The sequence below is a fragment of the Coffea arabica genome, chromosome 2c (assembly GCF_036785885.1).
Source record: "Coffea arabica cultivar ET-39 chromosome 2c, Coffea Arabica ET-39 HiFi, whole genome shotgun sequence".
NCBI lineage: Eukaryota > Viridiplantae > Streptophyta > Magnoliopsida > Gentianales > Rubiaceae > Coffea > Coffea arabica.
This window is the reverse complement of record NC_092312.1, coordinates 17,761,039-17,779,313: the sequence shown is the minus strand read 5'-3', so window position 1 is coordinate 17,779,313 and position 18,275 is coordinate 17,761,039. Positions and strand designations below refer to the sequence as shown.

The following is an 18,275-nucleotide window of genomic DNA, read 5'->3' as shown; positions in this document are numbered from 1 at the left end:
AAATTTCAAAAACACATATTCAAACAATCTATCAAAAATAATTTCAAATATACAAAAAATAAAAAATACACCACCATCATCCATCACTCTCCACCGCCACCATCTCTATACCCATGACCCTCCTTCCTCTCCCTGTCTTTCCTCCTTTTCCCCTTCTCTTCCCTCTCTTATCCCTTCCCTTTCCCCACCCCCAATTCCTTCTCCCTTCCCTCTCTTATCCCTTTCCTTCCCCCACCCCCAATTCCTTCTCCCTTCCACTGACCGCAACCTTCTTGGTCACGACCAAATCTAATCGCGACCACTTATGGCTTGGTTGTGACAAAAAGGTCGCGATTAGAGTGGTGACAGCCACCACTCGTGAGTAGGAGAGGGGTTTGGGATTGGGGGAAAGGAGGGTAAGAAGGAGAAGGGAGAAGAAAGAAGTAGGAGGAGGAGGAGGAGGAGGAAGAAGAAGATGGAGAGAAGAAAGAGAGAAGAGAGGAAGATGGATGAGATGGTGGTGAATGGTGTAAAATTTTTAAAAAATTTTAAAATATCTTTAAAAATAATTCAAATAAATATTTACGATAAAATTTTTTCATATATACAGGTAAAATAAAATAGTTTTTGAAAAAACTCCAAAAAATAACTAATCCAAAAAGGTCCTTGAGTTTTTGATTAATTTGGATGGAACTTGGAACCCCGTTCTTTACCTCCATTTGTTCTTTTCACTTCTATGATTTGTTAAACTAAAAACTCAAAAGCAGTAGCATGCCTAATTAAATAGTTCAACGTCACCCCTTTGGGAAGAATAACAAAAGAAAGGGAACAAAGAAAAGGAAGAAATAAATGAAGCCGGAGTAGAATCAAAAGATAGGAGCGGAAACTGAAAGAGAAATTGGCCAAAATTGTGTGTACGACGCATACATCATGACTGGGAAGTAATTTTACCAAAATTAATCATAGCCGTTGAATATAATGAAAATAGGCACCCGCAGACCAATCTGACCACGTATTGTCTGGAAGCTCACCAGAACCTCCCCGTTTCCGTCATCGGTGGTCGCTTTTACCGCCTTACCGAGTTACCATTCCAATCGACTCGTTTGCCGCTTTATTTTTAAATCTTCCAGAGCAAGTTTGAAGGGATGAAACCGTTTCATTTCATAAATCTCCAGCGTTAGCTTACCAAGTAAGTACTAGACCATTTTAAAGCACTAGAATTTTGGCACTCCCGACAATCAGTATACGGACCGGAAGTCTGGCAATACTCCCTGCATTTGTTGGCAACGTCTTCCGCCCATTCGAATATTCCATCATCTGCCGTACGTTAATTTCGTCGCCAAGAAGATGAGTCTGAATTCATCATCCAGGTCCGCCACATCGAATTCAAATTCGAAGCGGAGCGTGACCTCAAACTCTAATTCCAACCCTTCCACTTCGGGCAATAACAGCTGTCGAAATAATGACAAGAGAAACAGGAAGCGGAAAACTGACCAAAATCAGAAAACCCTAGGCATGGCTTGGGGAGCAAATTCTCGATCTTCTTCCCGCTCCGCCTTTCGCAATTCACCCTTCCCCGATTTCGGCAGGCAATTCCCTACGTTCTCTATCAAACACTTCAACCTGCTATTAGTTAAACTTGCGTCACCTGATAAACATGAGCCGTCCCATTTGCTATAAAGTTATCTGATTTTTCTTTTTTAATTACTATTTCGTTTCAGATTCTAACTCTGGCTTATACCTGTGCTAGTTGTCGCTAATTATGGCGCTATCCATTTCGTGTTTTATTGCTTATTTTCTCGATGATGAAAAGCACCTTCAGTTAACAGTTTGACATTGGTTATTTTTCTCCATATTTTGAATTTCTTGATATCAAAAGTTACTTGATCCGTGATTCGAGTTAAGCTTGATAATAGCTCATTCTAGGTTGGTTTTTGAATCAATTTAAGAAAGCTTTCAGAAATTTCTCAGTTAACTTTAAAAGCTCTGCTCGAACTCAGCTGGAGTCGTGTAGAACCTGAGATTGACATTAAAAAAATCAAGCTAATCGTGCGCTGCTTGAGCTTACCTCCATATATGCTTGTTCAAGCTCGTGCTCCATCATAATAGGCCAAGCTCGAACACCAATATAAAGCTTGTTATAAATTCAGAAAAAGTTTGAATTAACTGTAGCAATTTTGGGGAACTGTTGCTTGTAAGTGTTTTAACTGATACTAGTTGCTGCGATTTTTTGGTTTCATATTGTTGAATCTCGACTTTTTCTGTAATGTACTCTGGCCTTGTTAAATGTAGTTACATGGTTATGAAGAATCAGAAGCTACATCAACAGTTTGATGCTGAGGCTTCATCTTCTTCAGTTAGTGGTGCTTGTTCTGGAAAACCCATATTTGATGGAGTATCTATTTTTGTTGATGGATATACAGTGCCTTCTAGCCAGGTGATGCCAAATTCTGAGGTTATATGTTTCTCTCTCTTCCTTTTATCTACATTTTTGTGTTCTATCTGTGGATTATGTTTCTTATGCTCTTTCTGTACATGCCCAACCCATGTGCTTGGAACTGGTGCTTCCATTTCTGAACTTCTGTACTTGTTTTCTTGGCCCTATTACTTTACCTTTGGAGTGTGGTTCATGCTGACGTAAATCTTTTCAGGAACTAAAAGGTTACATGTTGAAGTATGGAGGACGCTTTGAGAATTACTTTTCGCGCCATCATGTTACTCATATTATCTGCAGTAATCTTCCTGACAGTAAAATTAAAAATTTAAGGTTCCGCACTCATCTTTACATGATTCAATTTCAAATTGATGCATTGAAATTTTGTGTGCTTCAAAAGAACTTTGCCTGTTACAGGTCCTTCAGTGGCGGACTTCCAGTTATTAAACCTACATGGGTGCTGGAATCTGTTGCTGCCAATAAATTGTTAAGCTGTGAGTTGGGTTTCATTATTTCATCGTCTCTGGCCAATTCTGCAATGAAATCTTTCAGATGTAACTTTGTAGTAAATGATAAACTCTAATAGGTTATTCAACCATAGTAGGATATTAATTTGTTTGAGAAATCTGAAGGAAGTTATTAGAATTCGTTCTTATTGCCTACTTTCCTTTGATTGATTTGTTTACCTAGTATTGATGACTTATAGTGAAGGGGACAGAGAATTGTTGAAGCAATGGAGTAGAAATAGTCTGTATCTGTAATTAAATGTGTTGGAAGTTCTAATTACTCCATTTTACAGTATCCACAACCCGGTTCTGGTTAAACTCGTTAGACCTTGTTTGCCGCATTTTTTTTCAAAAGGAAAGGTGAAAATTTCAGAAAAAAACAGAAAGCTGATATGTACTCATTAATCTTTTGAGTTTCCTTCAGGGATACCTTACCAGCTTGATCAACTTGCGAGTGAAACCAAGAAACAACCAAAATTATCAGCATTTGGTTTCAAATCTGGCCCAGTCCTTGATGATTTGGAAGAATCTATAAGTGGCCAAGCGGTGCCTCAATCTGGTATTGCAACATTGAGGACTAGCTGCAGTTTGGAAGCTAATATATTTGGCAAGGCTGAATGTACTGAAGAGGTAGAGGAGTGTCATTCAGTTTCTGATGACCCCTTTCATCCAAATGCTGCTGAATCAACAGATCAAGCACCAACTTATTGCATGGAAAATCACTGTGAGGTGGAATTGGATGCTGCTGTGGTGGGTCAATCCGATGCTGGATATCATTCGCACATAAGTCCTTGTCAAGATCCTAAGTCAGACCATAACGACTGCTTGGAAGATCACATAATTGAGGAGTCATCGAGTTCCAAAACCATTAGGCCCAGTACAACAGGGCATTCAACTCTTTCAGATGCAAATTTTGTGGAAAACTATTTTAAGGTTAATGTTGTAAAATTTTTCATGCTCTTCATACTTGCTGTTATTTGTAGCTTATTTGCAGATTCATATTGTTCTCATAGTCTAAACTATTCTTTAAGGCCTCTTGAAGAATCTGTTGCCTTTTTTACCAAATTTACTTCTAGAAGCATTTGGTAAAACTTAACATTCAGTTTTTGTAGTAGAGATTTTCGGTCAAGGATGTAGAAAACTCAAGTTTAGCTTTGATTTTAAACGCATTTCACCATCCAAAGCTTTCACTTTGTCATTTTCTTTCTTCTTGCTTTACTTGTCGCTCAAATAAACTCCATTTTTTTATAAAGCACTTGATTGGTAATGTATAGTTCTGATTTTCTGTTTTCCCTTTTTTTTTATTGATAAAGGAATTACATTGCTATGCTGCTCTTCTTTTTTTTATTGACATAATGGAAGTACTTGTAGATGTCTACAACTAATTGATCTTTGGTCGTTTCAGTTTTCTAGGCTGCATTTTATTGGCACTTGGAGAAACCGTTATCGTAAACGTTTTCTGAGCTCTGCTAATGGTTTTAAGGATATGAATCCCAGTCGTAATGCTTTTGCAACATCCCAGAAAACTACCATTATCCATGTGGACATGGTAAACTCTCCAAGGCAGTATTTTACATGTCTTCACTTATTTACTTTTTTTAAAGGTGGCGCAATGTAAGGAGTTTTGTCCAAGTATCTCAGCTTTAACATTCTTTTAAACATTGATGTCTCTTTACAGGATTGCTTCTTTGTATCAGTGGTTATTAGGAAGCACCCTGATTTGAAAGATAAGCCCGTTGCTGTTTGCCATTCAGATAATTCTCGAGGAACTGCTGAGATTTCTTCTGCAAATTATCCTGCTCGAAATCATGGTTTGTCTAACTTGCAGCGGTGCTCTCTTCCAATTATGTAGTTTTCACTTTCACCAGATTGATAAATTACTTTTTAGGGGTGAAGGCTGGAATGTTTATTAGAGATGCTAAGGCCCTTTGTCCTCAGCTTGTCATTTTGCCATATAATTTTGATGCTTATGAGGAGGTGTGTATTTAGTCTCTAACTTAAAGTAAGATAAATGTTAAGGAAGGTGTCTTATAAATGTGCCTTCTGTGTTAGCTGTGTTGTCATATGAGGTCTATTTGCTTTTGGATGCAGGTGGCTGATCAATTTTATGATATTTTACATAAGCATTGCAACAAAGTGCAGGTCTGCTCATGGGAACTTTTATCAGAAACCTCAGTTATTATCTTAGTCGTGTTCTGAATTTGTAACTCTTTATGGTCAGGCTGTTAGCTGTGATGAAGCATTTATAGATGTCACTGACTTAAGAGTAGAGGATCCTGAGCTTTTTGCGAGAGCTATTAGGACAGAGATTCATGAAACCACAGGATGCACTGCGAGTGCTGGAATTTCTGGGAGTATGCTTATGGCTCGTGTCGCAACAAGGATTGCAAAACCAGATGGCTTGTGCTACATTCCTTCTGAAAAGGCATGCATTCCAACATCTTTTGATCCTTCAACTAAGAAGAAATCATTTCCATCCCTGCTGTCTCAAATTAGATGCTGCTACTTTGTGAAATGGTTACTATTCTTTTCTTGTTCTTTTGACACTAGTATCCTGGTATATAGCAAAGCTGCAATTATGAAGCTGATAAATTAGGCTCCGTTTGGATCAGCTGTTTTTTAGGTTGTTTTGATTGGCCATTGTTTCAAAAACAAGTTTTTCAAATACAATGCTACAGTAATACACAATAATTCAAAAAAATCTCCTCCATACAATATATCAAATATTTCAAAAAATTTTTATAGTAAAAATTTTTCTTCTACACTGCTAAAGTAAAATTTTTCAAAAACACCCCCAAAAACTAATCCAAATGAACCCTTATTGTAGCAATGTATATGAAAAACTTTTATTGTAGATGTTTTTAGTGGTGTGTTTGGAATATGTTTTGGAGTATTTTTAAGGTTTAAAAATTTTTAGAATATTTTAAAAAAATTAATAATACCTCCCACCACAGCTACCACTGCCTCTCTCTTCCTCCTCCTTCATCCTCCCCTTTCTCTTTCCCACCACATCCCGCCCTTCCCCTCCCTCTCCTCGATTTGGCCTCAACCAAATCGAGGCCTCGGGTTGCAGCCAGATTGGGGAGGGAATGGAGGGGAGGTGTGGATGTAACGAGAAAGGGGAGAGAAAAGAAAGGGGATGAGGAAAGAGAGGGAGGAGAAAAAGAGAGCGAGGATAGAGAGGGAAAGAGAGGGAGGAGGAGGGAGAGGATGGTGGTGATAAATGGAAGAAAAAAATGGTGTAGATTTTATTTTATTTTATTTTTGTATATTTGGAATTATTTTTGATATATTGTATGACTGTGGTGTTTTTGAAGTTGTTTTTGTTATGTATTATTATCCGTTTGGATTAACTGTTTTTGGGGGTGTTTTTGAAAAATTTTGCTATAGCAGAGTTTTTAGATTATATTTTGGGATATTTTCAGAAAATATTTTGGGATATTTAAAAGTAGAAGCTAGAATATATTTTGAGATATTTTTTAAAATTTTAAAAAAATTTAAACTAATTTTTAGATTACTTTTTAAAAATTTTTGTTGTATTTGAAAAACTAGTTTTTGAAAAACACTCCCATCCTTTAGAGCGGCGGCAAAAAATGAAGAATCCAAATAGAGCCTCACTTGTTCAGTAAGTCTCCTTGTTTTTTTTGGGAAGGCTACTTTTGTAGAATAAATAAATGAAGACAATTTGGACCATGTTCTTGTCATGTATTTTGATCTATTAAAGTTCTTGTTTTATCTAAGACAGAATCATATCTTCCTGTTGTGTTTCATAGTCTTATTTCTTGGGAATTTCTTCCTCATTGAAGTGATTTTGTAGAGGATTATTGTTTATCTTACAATAGTTTTTATTTCCTTATTTTTTTCCTAGGAATGTTTTATAAGTTCCTTTCCTTAAATTCAAATCTGAACTTTGGTACTTTTGAGGAGGCTTCTGGGTTGGGGGATTTTCTTAACAATAACAGCTAGGCTCTCCATAAAAGCATTGATCACTCAATCTCTATATCTTTCTTTCCTCCTTCTCTTCATGAAGCCAGTTTATTTTACGTAACTCTCTCTTTTTCAAACCAGTTCTGCAAGTAGTATTTCACTTTTAACTCTTGGAAGACTTGAAGACTTCAGTGGAGATATAAACACTAGAAGCAATTCTTAAGATTTCCAGACAGTTTGTGCTCGGCTGTTATTGAGACTTCTTGTGCATTCTAGGTGGATGATTATTTGCATGAGCTTCCAGTTAAAGCACTTCCTGGAATTGGTCATGTTTTAGAGGAGAAATTGAAAAAGAAGCAAATAAATACTTGTGGCCAGTTACGTTTGATCTCCAAGGTTATTCCCTCATCTCCGGCTTTTAATTAACGCACTTGATGCAGTATTACTTCATGTGAACTTTCTTTTCAATATTTAGTCTGAGTTGCTTGTATAAGAGAACTACTGTAATGAATTCTACCATTGGTGTGAGAAATTTGTCCTCCAAACCTACTCTAGTTGCCTTTTTCTGGAGTACTCCAAACTTGTTTGTCAATGACTGGCATTTGAAATCCTTCTAGAACTAAGAAATGATGAGAATTATTGAGTTTTAGTGTCTTAGACCATAAGCGGAGGTGCACAGCTCTGACACGTCATTTTGCTGCAGATATAACTACCATGAAAAATAGCCTAAACAGTGATTTGGGTTTGTAGAGTTAGATATGCTGTTTTGATTCAGAGGTGGTAGGGATGGGTGGTATGTGGTTCTCATGGACACACTTTGTCAACAGAAGTACTCTTGTTGTGAATTCATTTCCACTTGTGTGCTGTCATAATTAGAGAGATGATCTGGTTAGGAACTTTTCATTATTTATTTCCTACTTCTGCTTTAGCATTTTCATGTGAGAGGAGATGTAGAAACAGGTTTGGCTCACCATAGACAAATGAAGAAATACAGTTTGAAACATTAAATACTAGATTAAACATGAAATCCAGCGGAACTAAGTTAATTGTTTATGGGATTATGCACATACTAGGATTGTCTTACTGATGAGTATATATATTTGGTGGAATCATACATGATGGTTCTGTCTGTGCCCATTCTGCTTTTTACAGGAATCTCTTCAAAAAGATTTTGGTGTGAAAACAGGCGATATGCTCTGGAATTTCAGCAGGGGGATTGATAATCGGTTGGTTGGAGTGTTTCAGGTTAGCAAGTAAGAGTAATTTATTTGGCTTTTGGAATGCTTCTTGGTGTTTTATGTTGGAAGCAAGTTGGTCCATCTGGAATTATAGTTTCAGACTTTTACGTAACAATTCACACTGAAGAGATGCACTTTTTCTTCTTTCTTTTCTTTTCTTTTCTTGGGGTTTTGGGTGTCAGAGGTGGCGTGTGTGTATTTGTGCTCCTCTCACTAATGATTTTGCTGTAAACAGCATTTCTTTCTTACACAATGTTTCTGTCACTTAAAAGTCTGAAACTGTTCATGCACTAATAGTATCAGGAGTTTATCTTGGGATTGATTCTTGGAATTGCTAAACATGATGTTATGTTTTGTTATCAAAGTTCACTCTCATTTCTCCAAAGTCGTCAGTAGAAATCTTACTCTTTAACTCCCTGGACCTTCCATTTTATGTGAAGAATATTCTGTGGGTCTGCAAGACACAAATTACTACTAGTTGTTTGCTTTATTTGTTGCCAAAACGTTAAAAAGAGTTAAATCTTGGGCATGATGTGAACTTAGAGGAGTTGGTTGGCTACTTTTCATCCCCTCTTCTTGTCTTGTAATCGAGAAAGTATGAACTAGTTTTGTGGACCTTGCTGGTGAAATTCTGATGATTTATACTTCACATTGGTCTTAGTTGACAGGAAGAATGATGGAGTGCTCTGCTTCATAAGTTTCCTCTTTCTTTCACATTCTACATGCTAAGTTGATTTCTATGCCACTTCATTTAAATGGGGATACTGTTGTTTTGCGCAGGAAAGCAAATCCATTGGTGCGGACGTGAACTGGGGTGTGAGGTTCAATGATTTGAATGATGTTAGAACTTTAAGCTTGATAAACTATATATGTACATGTTTGATGTATAAGTGCCTTTCTAGATATTTTAGTCTTGTAATTTCTTGTTTACCTGCCCTAAAACCCCAACTGCTTCGAAAGTGACCAAGTAGAGGGATTTAGGGTGGCCTGGGGAATGGGGATAGAGAGGGAGTTTGCACATTATTTCACTTGTCTGACTGATCAAATCGTTATGCCTGTGATTCCAGATGAAGGATTTCTTATTGAAGCTTTGCAAGGAGGTGTCATTACGATTGCAGGGATGCGGACTTAAAGGCCGCACCATTACCTTGAAGGTTTTCATGATAAGACTATCTCATGCTTACATTGTTAAATTGTCTTGATTGTTTTGGGTACAGATAATTCTCTCAATTATGCTGTTTGTAATTCAGATAAAGAAGAGAAGAAGTGATGCTGGGGAGCCAGTGAAGTATATGGGCTGTGGTGACTGTGAGAATCTAAGTCGTTCTGTCACGGTAGAGAATTCGTAACTTAGCTGCAAGTTATGCTATATGTTACATATGTATCAGCATGAGTTCTTGACCATAAGCCTGAGGTCTTATTTCATTGCTGGAATTCTAGCTCCCAATGGCTACAGACGACGTGGATGTATTTCAGAGGATAACAGCTCAGCTTTTTGGATATTTTCATATAGGTAGTTGAATTACTCTGGTTGTTTGTCTTTTCTTGTTATTGTTGTTGATAAAAGTTTCAGACATATGCATTTTGTTTGATTGCCTTTCTCAGCATCTTTAATAATGTAAATTTGCAGTTATTTGCAATTTGTTCTCTTAAAATTCCTCCTCTTACTAGGCAATGCAAGTGTTGTACCAATATGGCTTAAGTTTACTGGAATTACTTGTGGAATTCTGACACTGAATCTGGTTCATTCTTTGTTATTATATGCATACCCTTCTTATTCATCATTCTTACTCTTCGCAGTTCTCCAATGTGTTTACAGTCTTCCTGTGTTACAGTAAGAAGGTCAAGGGCTCAATAAATTCATATAAGTAGCTTTAATTTTCTGTTTCTTCTTTCCTCTGTAATAACTGTTTCTTGTTAGCTCAGCTGGATTTTATTGCTGATGCAAGTGATCCATTTTCTTGTAGAATGCACTATATGGCTTTATGTTTGTCTTTGTTGTGCTTGATGGCATTATGCTTGCATCTTAATTATGATTTGAGTTTTTCAACTTCAACATTAGAGCCTTTCAACAATTATCTATGAAACCTTTCTCAAGAAAAATCCTATTAGCACTCTTTTGTTGACTTCAGCTTGAGCTGATCCTGGATTTATTTTTCTCACTAGGTAGTTTATGTCATGTTAACTCCGTGTACATCCCCAGTTATTAGTTGACTAATTATGTCTCACCATCTTCATCCTCAAACTTGGCAATCAAAACCTCCCTGGTCAAACTCTAGGTGTGTTAGGGTGGCATGTTTTAAAAAAAACTAAACATTCTCTAACCACCTTTTGATCTCAAATACGCACTTTCCAATTATGTGCTACAAGAAAAAATTTTCTGAATACACCTTTGAAATTTCCATGGGCTCCTGAGGACACTTGCAATTCACTGTTCTTTGAATCCACATTTTTTCTTGAGCTGCTGAAATTGGATAACCAAAGAAACCTGAATCATGTAAACGAATGTCAAGGAATTGTCATAGATCACATCATATTTTGAGTTCTTGTTGTAGTCTGCATTCTTGGTGTTTTCTTTTCCATATTTATACAATCTTGTCAGTGTAAAAGATTATTCTTAATTTTGGGAAATTTATATGCTGTTTAAGTGCTAGTATTTGTTCCATTTTGTCCAGCAGTCTAATTAGTTGATTTGTACAGATGCAAGAGACATTAGAGGAGCAGGCTTGCAGGCATCTAAACTTGAAAGTGCTGACAGGAATATACGAGGTTTGACTTTAGTAATAGGCAATGGCAGTTCCTATGCTATATCTCATTTTGCTATTCATTTTAATATCTGTCATTTGCGTTGATGTGCTGGTTTCCCCATCTAGATATTCAATATTATATTTGACATCTCAATTGGCCTTATACAACTGATTTCATTGACTGAATATGAAGGGCATGAGAAGTACTCCATTCGATCTTGGCTAGTCTCCTCACCAGCAAGGAAAAGTAGTATGGGCAAAGGTGACTGAAACTTTTTGGTGCTTTTATGGATTTTTAAAGTTGAACTTTTGTCATAGATGTCATTGATTATTTGTATCAGAATTTGCACAAACTGGTTCTTGATGCTAAACCTTCACCCCGGTGGCTATTTTTTTCCTTCAAGATTCATGCAGGTTATCTTTGTTATGTCCTTAAGATTTCTTTTAGTAAAGTCTCTCTTTTCCAGGTTTAGTGTTTGGGAAAATAAGATGATTTTTCAGAAATTATTTCTTTTTCTGGCTTTTCCCTATTATTATATTATTTGGTTTCACAAATGTTATACGGATGTGGTCGGTAATGTCAAGCAATTGTGCCAAATAATTGACCATGTTCCCCAAACATTGCTTCTGGCTGGCATTAATTCCTTTTTGACTCTTTTGGACCTTTGCTTCTCTTTCAGTCTTATATTTGATAGTTTGATAATTTCTTTGTAACAAATTAAAGAAAAAAAAATTCAACTGTTTCTTAAATGAATAATGGAAAGTGGACTCCTAGTGCTGGCGCATGTTACTCCTCCCACTGCTTGGTGTGATGGGTTGTCTATTCCAATGTCAAGTGGTGGAAAGCTTTGGATTGAAGAATTGTTATGGAATATGTTCTACTTATTTGTTGTGCTTCTGTTGTTGCCTTGGTTCCAGATGTTAGTGAACATATGAATGGTGCAGGCAAGGGTGATCAGTTATACTCTGATATTGGACCTCCAGTTCAAGCGAAGGGTAGTTTTTCCGGTGGGGAAGCACATGTTGTGCATCGTGCAACTCTCCCTGCTCTACATGAGCTTGATGTTGGAGTGATAGAGTCTCTTCCTCCTGAAGTTTTATCAGAGATTAATGATCTGTATGCAGGGGAGTTAATAAGCTTCATTTCCAAGAAGAAAGAGAAAAATGCTGGGAACAGTAAGACTGTCATGATCCCTTACAGTACTGAAGGTGATAATATTTTAACTGCCTACCTAATATGATCTTTTTTCTTTCAAATTCAGATGTGATGGATGAAGAACAATCTCTTTCCAATCCATTGGTGCCCCCAAACAAGGATTTTGTTCATGATGCGGTAATCCGTTGTACTTTTGTACTTCAGCTGCTTAATAGTATTTTTTTTGCTTGGTTTCCTTAAAATAAGAAGTTTAGAATAGAATGTACTCAAATAGAGTAATAATTTTCTTGGAACTTGGTTTGAGACTTGACCTCTGAAATCCTTTGTACTATTTTATGTGCAACTTGCTTCACATGTTTTAATAGTATTTTTTGCTTCATTTCCTTAAAATAAGAAGTTTAGAATAGAATGTGCTAAAAAAGAGTTATAATTTTCTTGGAACTTGGTTTGAGACTTAACCTCTGATGTTTGAGATGTTCGTGTTTTATCTGAAATTTGTGACTTTGACTTTTGTCAAAATTAAGAAGCCCTAGAACAAATTGGCAGCATTTTTTAGTGTGTGTCAGTTCGACCATTTAATTAAGAGTTCTATCAACATGACCTCCTAACTCGACATATCCCAAACAGAAGGAGAAAAAGGTAGGAAAAAGTTATTGTTTCCCTTCTGTTGCAATACATGGTTTATGGTATGCTGTAGTTCTACCTTGTTTAGTTGGTGCATATGTTTGGATATTGATATTTTACATTTGCATCAACCATTGATTCCTGTAGATATGAACTTTTGGTTTGTTCCTGTGACAGTGTTTGTCTACATTTTTTCTTTCTTTAGTTGAAACTCAGGTTTCTTTGGCGTTTGTTGGTATTGTAATCAAGAAAGTATTCCTTTGGAGAGATGTGTTATAATTTCTCCTTAGTCCTTTTTAAAGATATTGCAATACTGAGGATAAACAGAGCCCATGAATTGCTTCTAATACCTGACTTAGAGCGTGCTTATACTTAATTAAATTCCTCATTGTCATCATTATTGTGTCAATGCACTTCTGTGTCATTTGTGCTAGTTTATAGCTACTGAAATGGTATTTTCTGGCATGGCACTTGAGTTGGCTAGGAGTTCCTGTTTTGGATATTAAGAGTCATATATCTGTCAAATGCTCAATTAGTTTCCAGTTAATTTTTCATTTGCACTTTTCAGGCTGAAAAGATCAAGTCATCTGAGAAAGAAGATGAACAGGTTTGTGGTTATTTATATTTGATTCTCTCTCTCTCTCTCTCTGTGTCTCTCGCTTTCTGCATAATGTTTTAGTGATTAATATTTGCATTTGTTTGGCAAAGCAGTATATAAACAAAATGATCCAAGGGTTGCCAGAAACCTCTGGGTCAGTTACTGCTCTACTTCCAGAGACAGACAGCCTTATGCCATCATCATTAAGTCAAGTCGATTCATCAGTGTTGCAGCAATTGCCTGAAGAGCTTCTAGCAGACGTACTTGTGTCTCTTCCTGCCCATAGGAGGCCAGATTTTATGTCAAATGATGTATACTTGGACCATATTAGGGATCAGACTGGAGCAATTGATTTCCTGCCGAGCAATAATCTCTGGGTTGGAAATCCACCAAGATGGGTTGACAATTTTAGACTCAGCAGTTGTCAGCTGTTGAATCGAATAGCAGTTTTGTACAACAAGTCTAGCCCTCGTGGTCAGTTTTCATCTGTATTGCAGCTTATTATGTCTGAGTATCCCTTAGATGATGGAGGGGATGACGCTGTTAATTGCTTGTGTGAGCTGATGAAGCAATATATTAAGCTTAAAATTGAAACTGATGTTGAAGAGATATATACTTGTTCTTGCCTTTTAAGAAGGTGAGGATTCAAATTAACTTGGTGCATTATCTGTGCAAAGATTTTGTGTACTTATGACTGAATCTAATTGTGATAACAGGTTGACTTCGAGGTCAGAATTGTTCTTACAGGTTTATAATTGCATCATTCCTCACCTTCAGGTTATTCTGGCTTCTCTCATATCATTATACACTCAGAATTGATAGTCTTTGTCTTATTTGCCTGTATTGCTAGTTATTTGATTTCCTGTTTGATGGGATTTTTCTTGGTAATATGATAAATAATGGAAGCTGTCATCCAGAAAGAATGCAATTTTATTAGTGGATAGTTAAAACTAGAAAAATTTCGTGGAACGTCTAGAAGACTTAGTAATATATTATATACCAGTTGAATGTTTGCTGTCTATTCACTCTTCCATCTTAAGTTTTATCCCAAAAATCATAGTAATATGTTTCATTTCTAATTATGTATAGGTATTTTACTGTCACATTTACTAGTTTCTCCTATGACACCACTCCTTAATTATTGTCGCCACTTAATCACTATTCTGACTTTTGTTGTTAAATTCTTCTTGATTATATAAACTTAACTATGGATGTCCATTTGCTGTTTGATTCAAATTTTAGGCTGCTGTTGGAGAAACCTACGGTGGAGACCTCAATATTTGTTTCATAGAGTAGTGTTTTGGCACTTCAGTGATTCCATTTCTGTAGTCCAAATGATGCAAGTCTTCATGTGAGAGAACCATTCTCGTTCATTTCTCATTTGCTGAAAGCTGAAGGTGAGTTAATTTAGAGTTTCAAAGTATTCTCTGCATGATGGACTTTTTGTCTTTGAAGAATTCTTGCTATTGCTAGATGTTCATTCTTGGGTGTCCTATGTATATTTCTGCCTTGAAAGGAAAAGGTTAGGACTTAGTTCTGCTCTGAAGGTAAAACCTTGGTCTTCATAAAAGATGAAATGACTGGAAATACAAGTGTCAGATGAACTTGCTGAACTTTAAATCCTTGTGGTTATTCATATTCTAACAAGACTGGGTGCTCTACACATTCTCAGAGCATGACTGGGACCAAGATGGAGGTTTTAACTGGGGAATACCTGGCATGGTGATTTTTTGTTTTGCCATAACTTGGGGATTGCTGTTCTTTGTATGGCTATTGTGCATCTGAGAATTCACCGATTCTTGAAGACAGATAATTGTGGTATTTGAGGTCCCAAGACGGATTTGAACTGGTTATAGGTAACAGTTTATGATGTTTTGAGTTCCTGCTATTTTAGTCTTCAATTGTTGCTACTGGAAAAACTGATACACGCCCAACAAAATGAAAAGGGGGAGTTGGGAGTTACAAACTGCTTTTGGTCCCCTATCAACACATTCACTAGGTGGACATTTGTGGAATTTTTACTGCATCAAATGAGGGCAATTGTGGAAATTTAAGTTGAGGTGTGCCTCTGTCCTCTTCTGTCACAAACTCTCCCATGCCGACTGATGCACCGAACCACCGATATAATTCCCCTATGTGCCGCCCGCCAACTCTCCCCTTTCTCCATCACCCCTCCTCATCACCATTGGGAAGAATATTAGACAAGAAAAATTGACCTACTTGCAGATGCAAGATTTGGCGGTAGCCATCATATTCTCCGCCGGCCTTCCGATTCTCAATCACCACCAATTAAAAATGCATCTTGTCCCTGGCCCACCACTTCCCTCTTTTTTGCGAAATAATTGTTGGCTTCCCCTCCATCCGTAGATCCAATATGGCTGGTTATTGGAGATAATTCAGGTTAGTTAGTCAACTATATAGGCTCTTACATTTTGTTTTGATTTTGATTTTGATGGTGGTGAATGTGTTTGGTGTAATATTGCTTGATTTTTTTGATATACTATTTGATCAGACTAGTAGGAATAATATGGGTTCTAAAAGAATAAGACTATGCTTGTGTATTAGTCTTCATGTAATACACTCCATAGGTATGAATGCTATTCTGTGGTATATAATTATGGTAATTGCTGATGCCACGAGTGTTAGCATCTAAATTGCAGAAAGCTGGTCAGTCCAGCATGGGAGCTGTTTATTCTTCGACCCTGAATTCCTTTCTTTAGAATATGAAGATTTTCCAGTAACTAATGCCTTTGCTAATATGCTTAGAATCGGTCAATTTTATGCCTGGGTGACCTGCTGCGTATGAATTTAATCTCTTGAACTTTTTCCTCTGTGTTGGCGCTGCAATCTTTTATGCAATTATTTGTTCCTTGGACGGGCAATTGAGCTAATCTGTTCTGTTTCTATTAATATTTGCATCTACTTGGGAAGAATTTATAATTTTAATTTTGCTCAATAGATTAACCATATCCCAAACCTCCCGTTTTCCTTTGATAGCTTATTAACTAGAATTTAACGTTTATGATTTTTTTTCCTTCACATTTGAATAATTTCTACTAGAAATGTGACCTCACATTGAAGGCTCTTACCGTGTCCTACTGTTACTTGGCACAAGATATATGTTTTGTAGGTTAATTTCCATGGAAATTGAAGTACCAGTTGACAATTTACACTCCCTTTTCTTAGGGAGTTTAAAAGTTATAATAATCAAAATTCATTTCCATTTTATTCAGAGTTCAATTGCAGTATAAAATAGGTGCTTGACTGTAAAAAATACTGTACTTGCTTCTTTTTTCTTTTTTTTTTTTTTTAAATTAGCTTAATTTTTTTATAAAATAATTCTTGTCCTGAATTATCAAGGCGTACATTTGATGATGATTATGCATGCTGTCTGGATCTTTATTTTTATTCTAAATGGAACATCTGTGACCATGAAATCTACAATATATATTGGTTGATCGGGAATCTTTTTTGCCATTGCCATGCTTCATAATTTATGCCTCAATGAGGAAAAAATTGCTTTACATATTCAACATTGAATATGTGCAAAAATTTTTAATTTTTTCTGTCTATTATTTTGCTATATTTAGTAGAATGATTGATTGAAGATTTCATAATAAAGGCTTTACAAGTAGTAATGATAATTGCTGGATGCCAAAAAAAAAAAAAAAAAAACTCTTTTTACAGTACTTTTTGTCTGTGCTTGCTTTGTATTCATTTTAGACTGTTGTAATCAATTATTACCTTTTTTGCTGTTCAGAATTAAAATCCCCTTCTTTCACTTTTACCTTCTACCACCAAATGTCATTTCTATAGATGTACCAGTTTCTTGGTTGAATTGAAACCTTACAAATTATTGGCTACGGTACCTTTTAGCAATTGTTTAGCAATCATGTCCCTTATTCAGTTTTGCTTTGCCTTTTTTTTTATTTTTTTTATTCCCAGGCTTACACAAATGGGAGATCACGAATAGTCATTGAAAGAAAACAACTATGACTTCTACGGCGGTTGTTTTCCTTGGCTGTTGTTTTCTTATCTCAGCTACATATTATTGTCATGTCATGGCAGCGACTTCATTAACGCCTGGTAGAAGTGGATGATGCAATCGAAGAGAATCGTGCCTTGGATGACATTGACGACCACCAACTCCATTAAGGTACTTGATTTACCAACTTTGATTTGGAGGAGTTGCGATGAATGTGGCCATGCACCAAAATGGTTTCGCCTGATTGCTGCCATGCAGTGTGTATCCACTATGATTGGTTTTACTTGTTTCAGAGATTGAGTACCTTAATGCTGAATGTAATGAAATTATTATTTATAGGGAGTTTAAGACCGGCAATATCCTCCTTGACAAAAAACATATGAGCAAATATTTTGAAGGGAAGACAATCAATTTCGTCCCTAAACTTTTTTACCGTGTCAATTTAGTCAATGTATAATTTTTTTAGTCAATTTAATCCCTATACAATCACAAAACAGAAAGCATATTGTATTCAAACCAAGGCTCTAGCAAACAAGCGGAATATAGAAATCCATTAAAAACCCATTAAAAAGAGAGCAAAGAGTTGCATGGAAAGACGAAAAGATCTGAGCTTGATGATTTATTCATTTGCATTCTCCCAATCTTCGACCAATTAACCAAGTTGCTATATCCGTCTAATGATTGTGACACTCCAGTAAAATCATCTTTACAAAATTGTCGAAATCCCATTTCATCAAAATCAAGAAGCAACAGCAAATTCCCGAATTTTAGAATCACTGCACGAGATAAGGAAGAAATGGACGCACCAGCTGTCGTGGTAAAACTGAAGCAAGAAAGGGAAAGTAGCACCACAATGGCACATGCTGTAAATTTGGATAGAGATCTAAAGCAGGAAGAATCCATATTTGTTTTCTTGTTTGGCCACCGCTCAACAGCACAGTTTTGTGCTGAAGACCCATCAATGAACTATCAAAAATACCTTTGTTTAGTTGCTCAATTAATGACTTGACTGAATTTAGATGGTGACGCCGCCATGACATTCCTCAATTGAAACCGCTAAATAAGTATAGAAATCAAATTG

General features: G+C 36.4%; 1 protein-coding gene across 6 annotated transcripts; it reads left to right on the top strand.

Moving 5' to 3' along the window:
* Positions 1-985: 985 nt before the first annotated feature.
* LOC113726487 (DNA repair protein REV1) lies at positions 986-17,618 on the top strand. 6 transcript variants are annotated; one of them, XM_027250229.2, is made up of 27 exons: positions 986-1,568; positions 2,272-2,416; positions 2,631-2,746; positions 2,831-2,907; positions 3,344-3,852; positions 4,325-4,468; positions 4,598-4,730; positions 4,808-4,896; positions 5,011-5,061; positions 5,141-5,344; positions 7,123-7,242; positions 7,999-8,091; positions 8,865-8,924; positions 9,152-9,238; positions 9,335-9,418; positions 9,525-9,597; positions 10,785-10,853; positions 11,025-11,093; positions 11,750-12,007; positions 12,094-12,164; positions 13,180-13,218; positions 13,323-13,846; positions 13,926-13,986; positions 14,452-14,606; positions 14,882-15,065; positions 15,156-15,609; positions 17,155-17,618. In XM_027250229.2, the coding sequence occupies exons 1-24, from the start codon at positions 1,327-1,329 to the stop codon at positions 14,503-14,505; spliced, it is 3,372 nt and encodes a 1,123-aa protein (XP_027106030.1). In that variant the 5' UTR covers positions 986-1,326; the 3' UTR covers positions 14,506-14,606; positions 14,882-15,065; positions 15,156-15,609; positions 17,155-17,618. The 6 variants fall into 6 exon arrangements, with proteins under 6 accessions (XP_027106030.1, XP_027106032.1, XP_027106031.1 ...); XM_027250231.2 differs by having other exon boundaries at positions 987-1,568; positions 11,777-12,007; XM_027250230.2 differs by having other exon boundaries at positions 1,177-1,568; positions 2,272-2,434; positions 11,777-12,007.
* The last annotated feature ends 657 nt before the right edge of the window (positions 17,619-18,275 follow it).

Excerpts from the sequence above, each read along its gene's own strand:
- LOC113726487 (XM_027250227.2), top strand. The coding sequence starts at position 1,327 with ATGAGTCTGAATTCATCATCCAGGTCCGCCACATCGAATTCAAATTCG. Across the intron at positions 1,569-2,271 it reads CCCTTCCCCGATTTCGGCAG|TTACATGGTTATGAAGAATC; the intron begins GCAATTCCCTAC and ends TGTTAAATGTAG. Across the intron at positions 4,469-4,597 it reads CCATTATCCATGTGGACATG|GATTGCTTCTTTGTATCAGT; the intron begins GTAAACTCTCCA and ends GTCTCTTTACAG.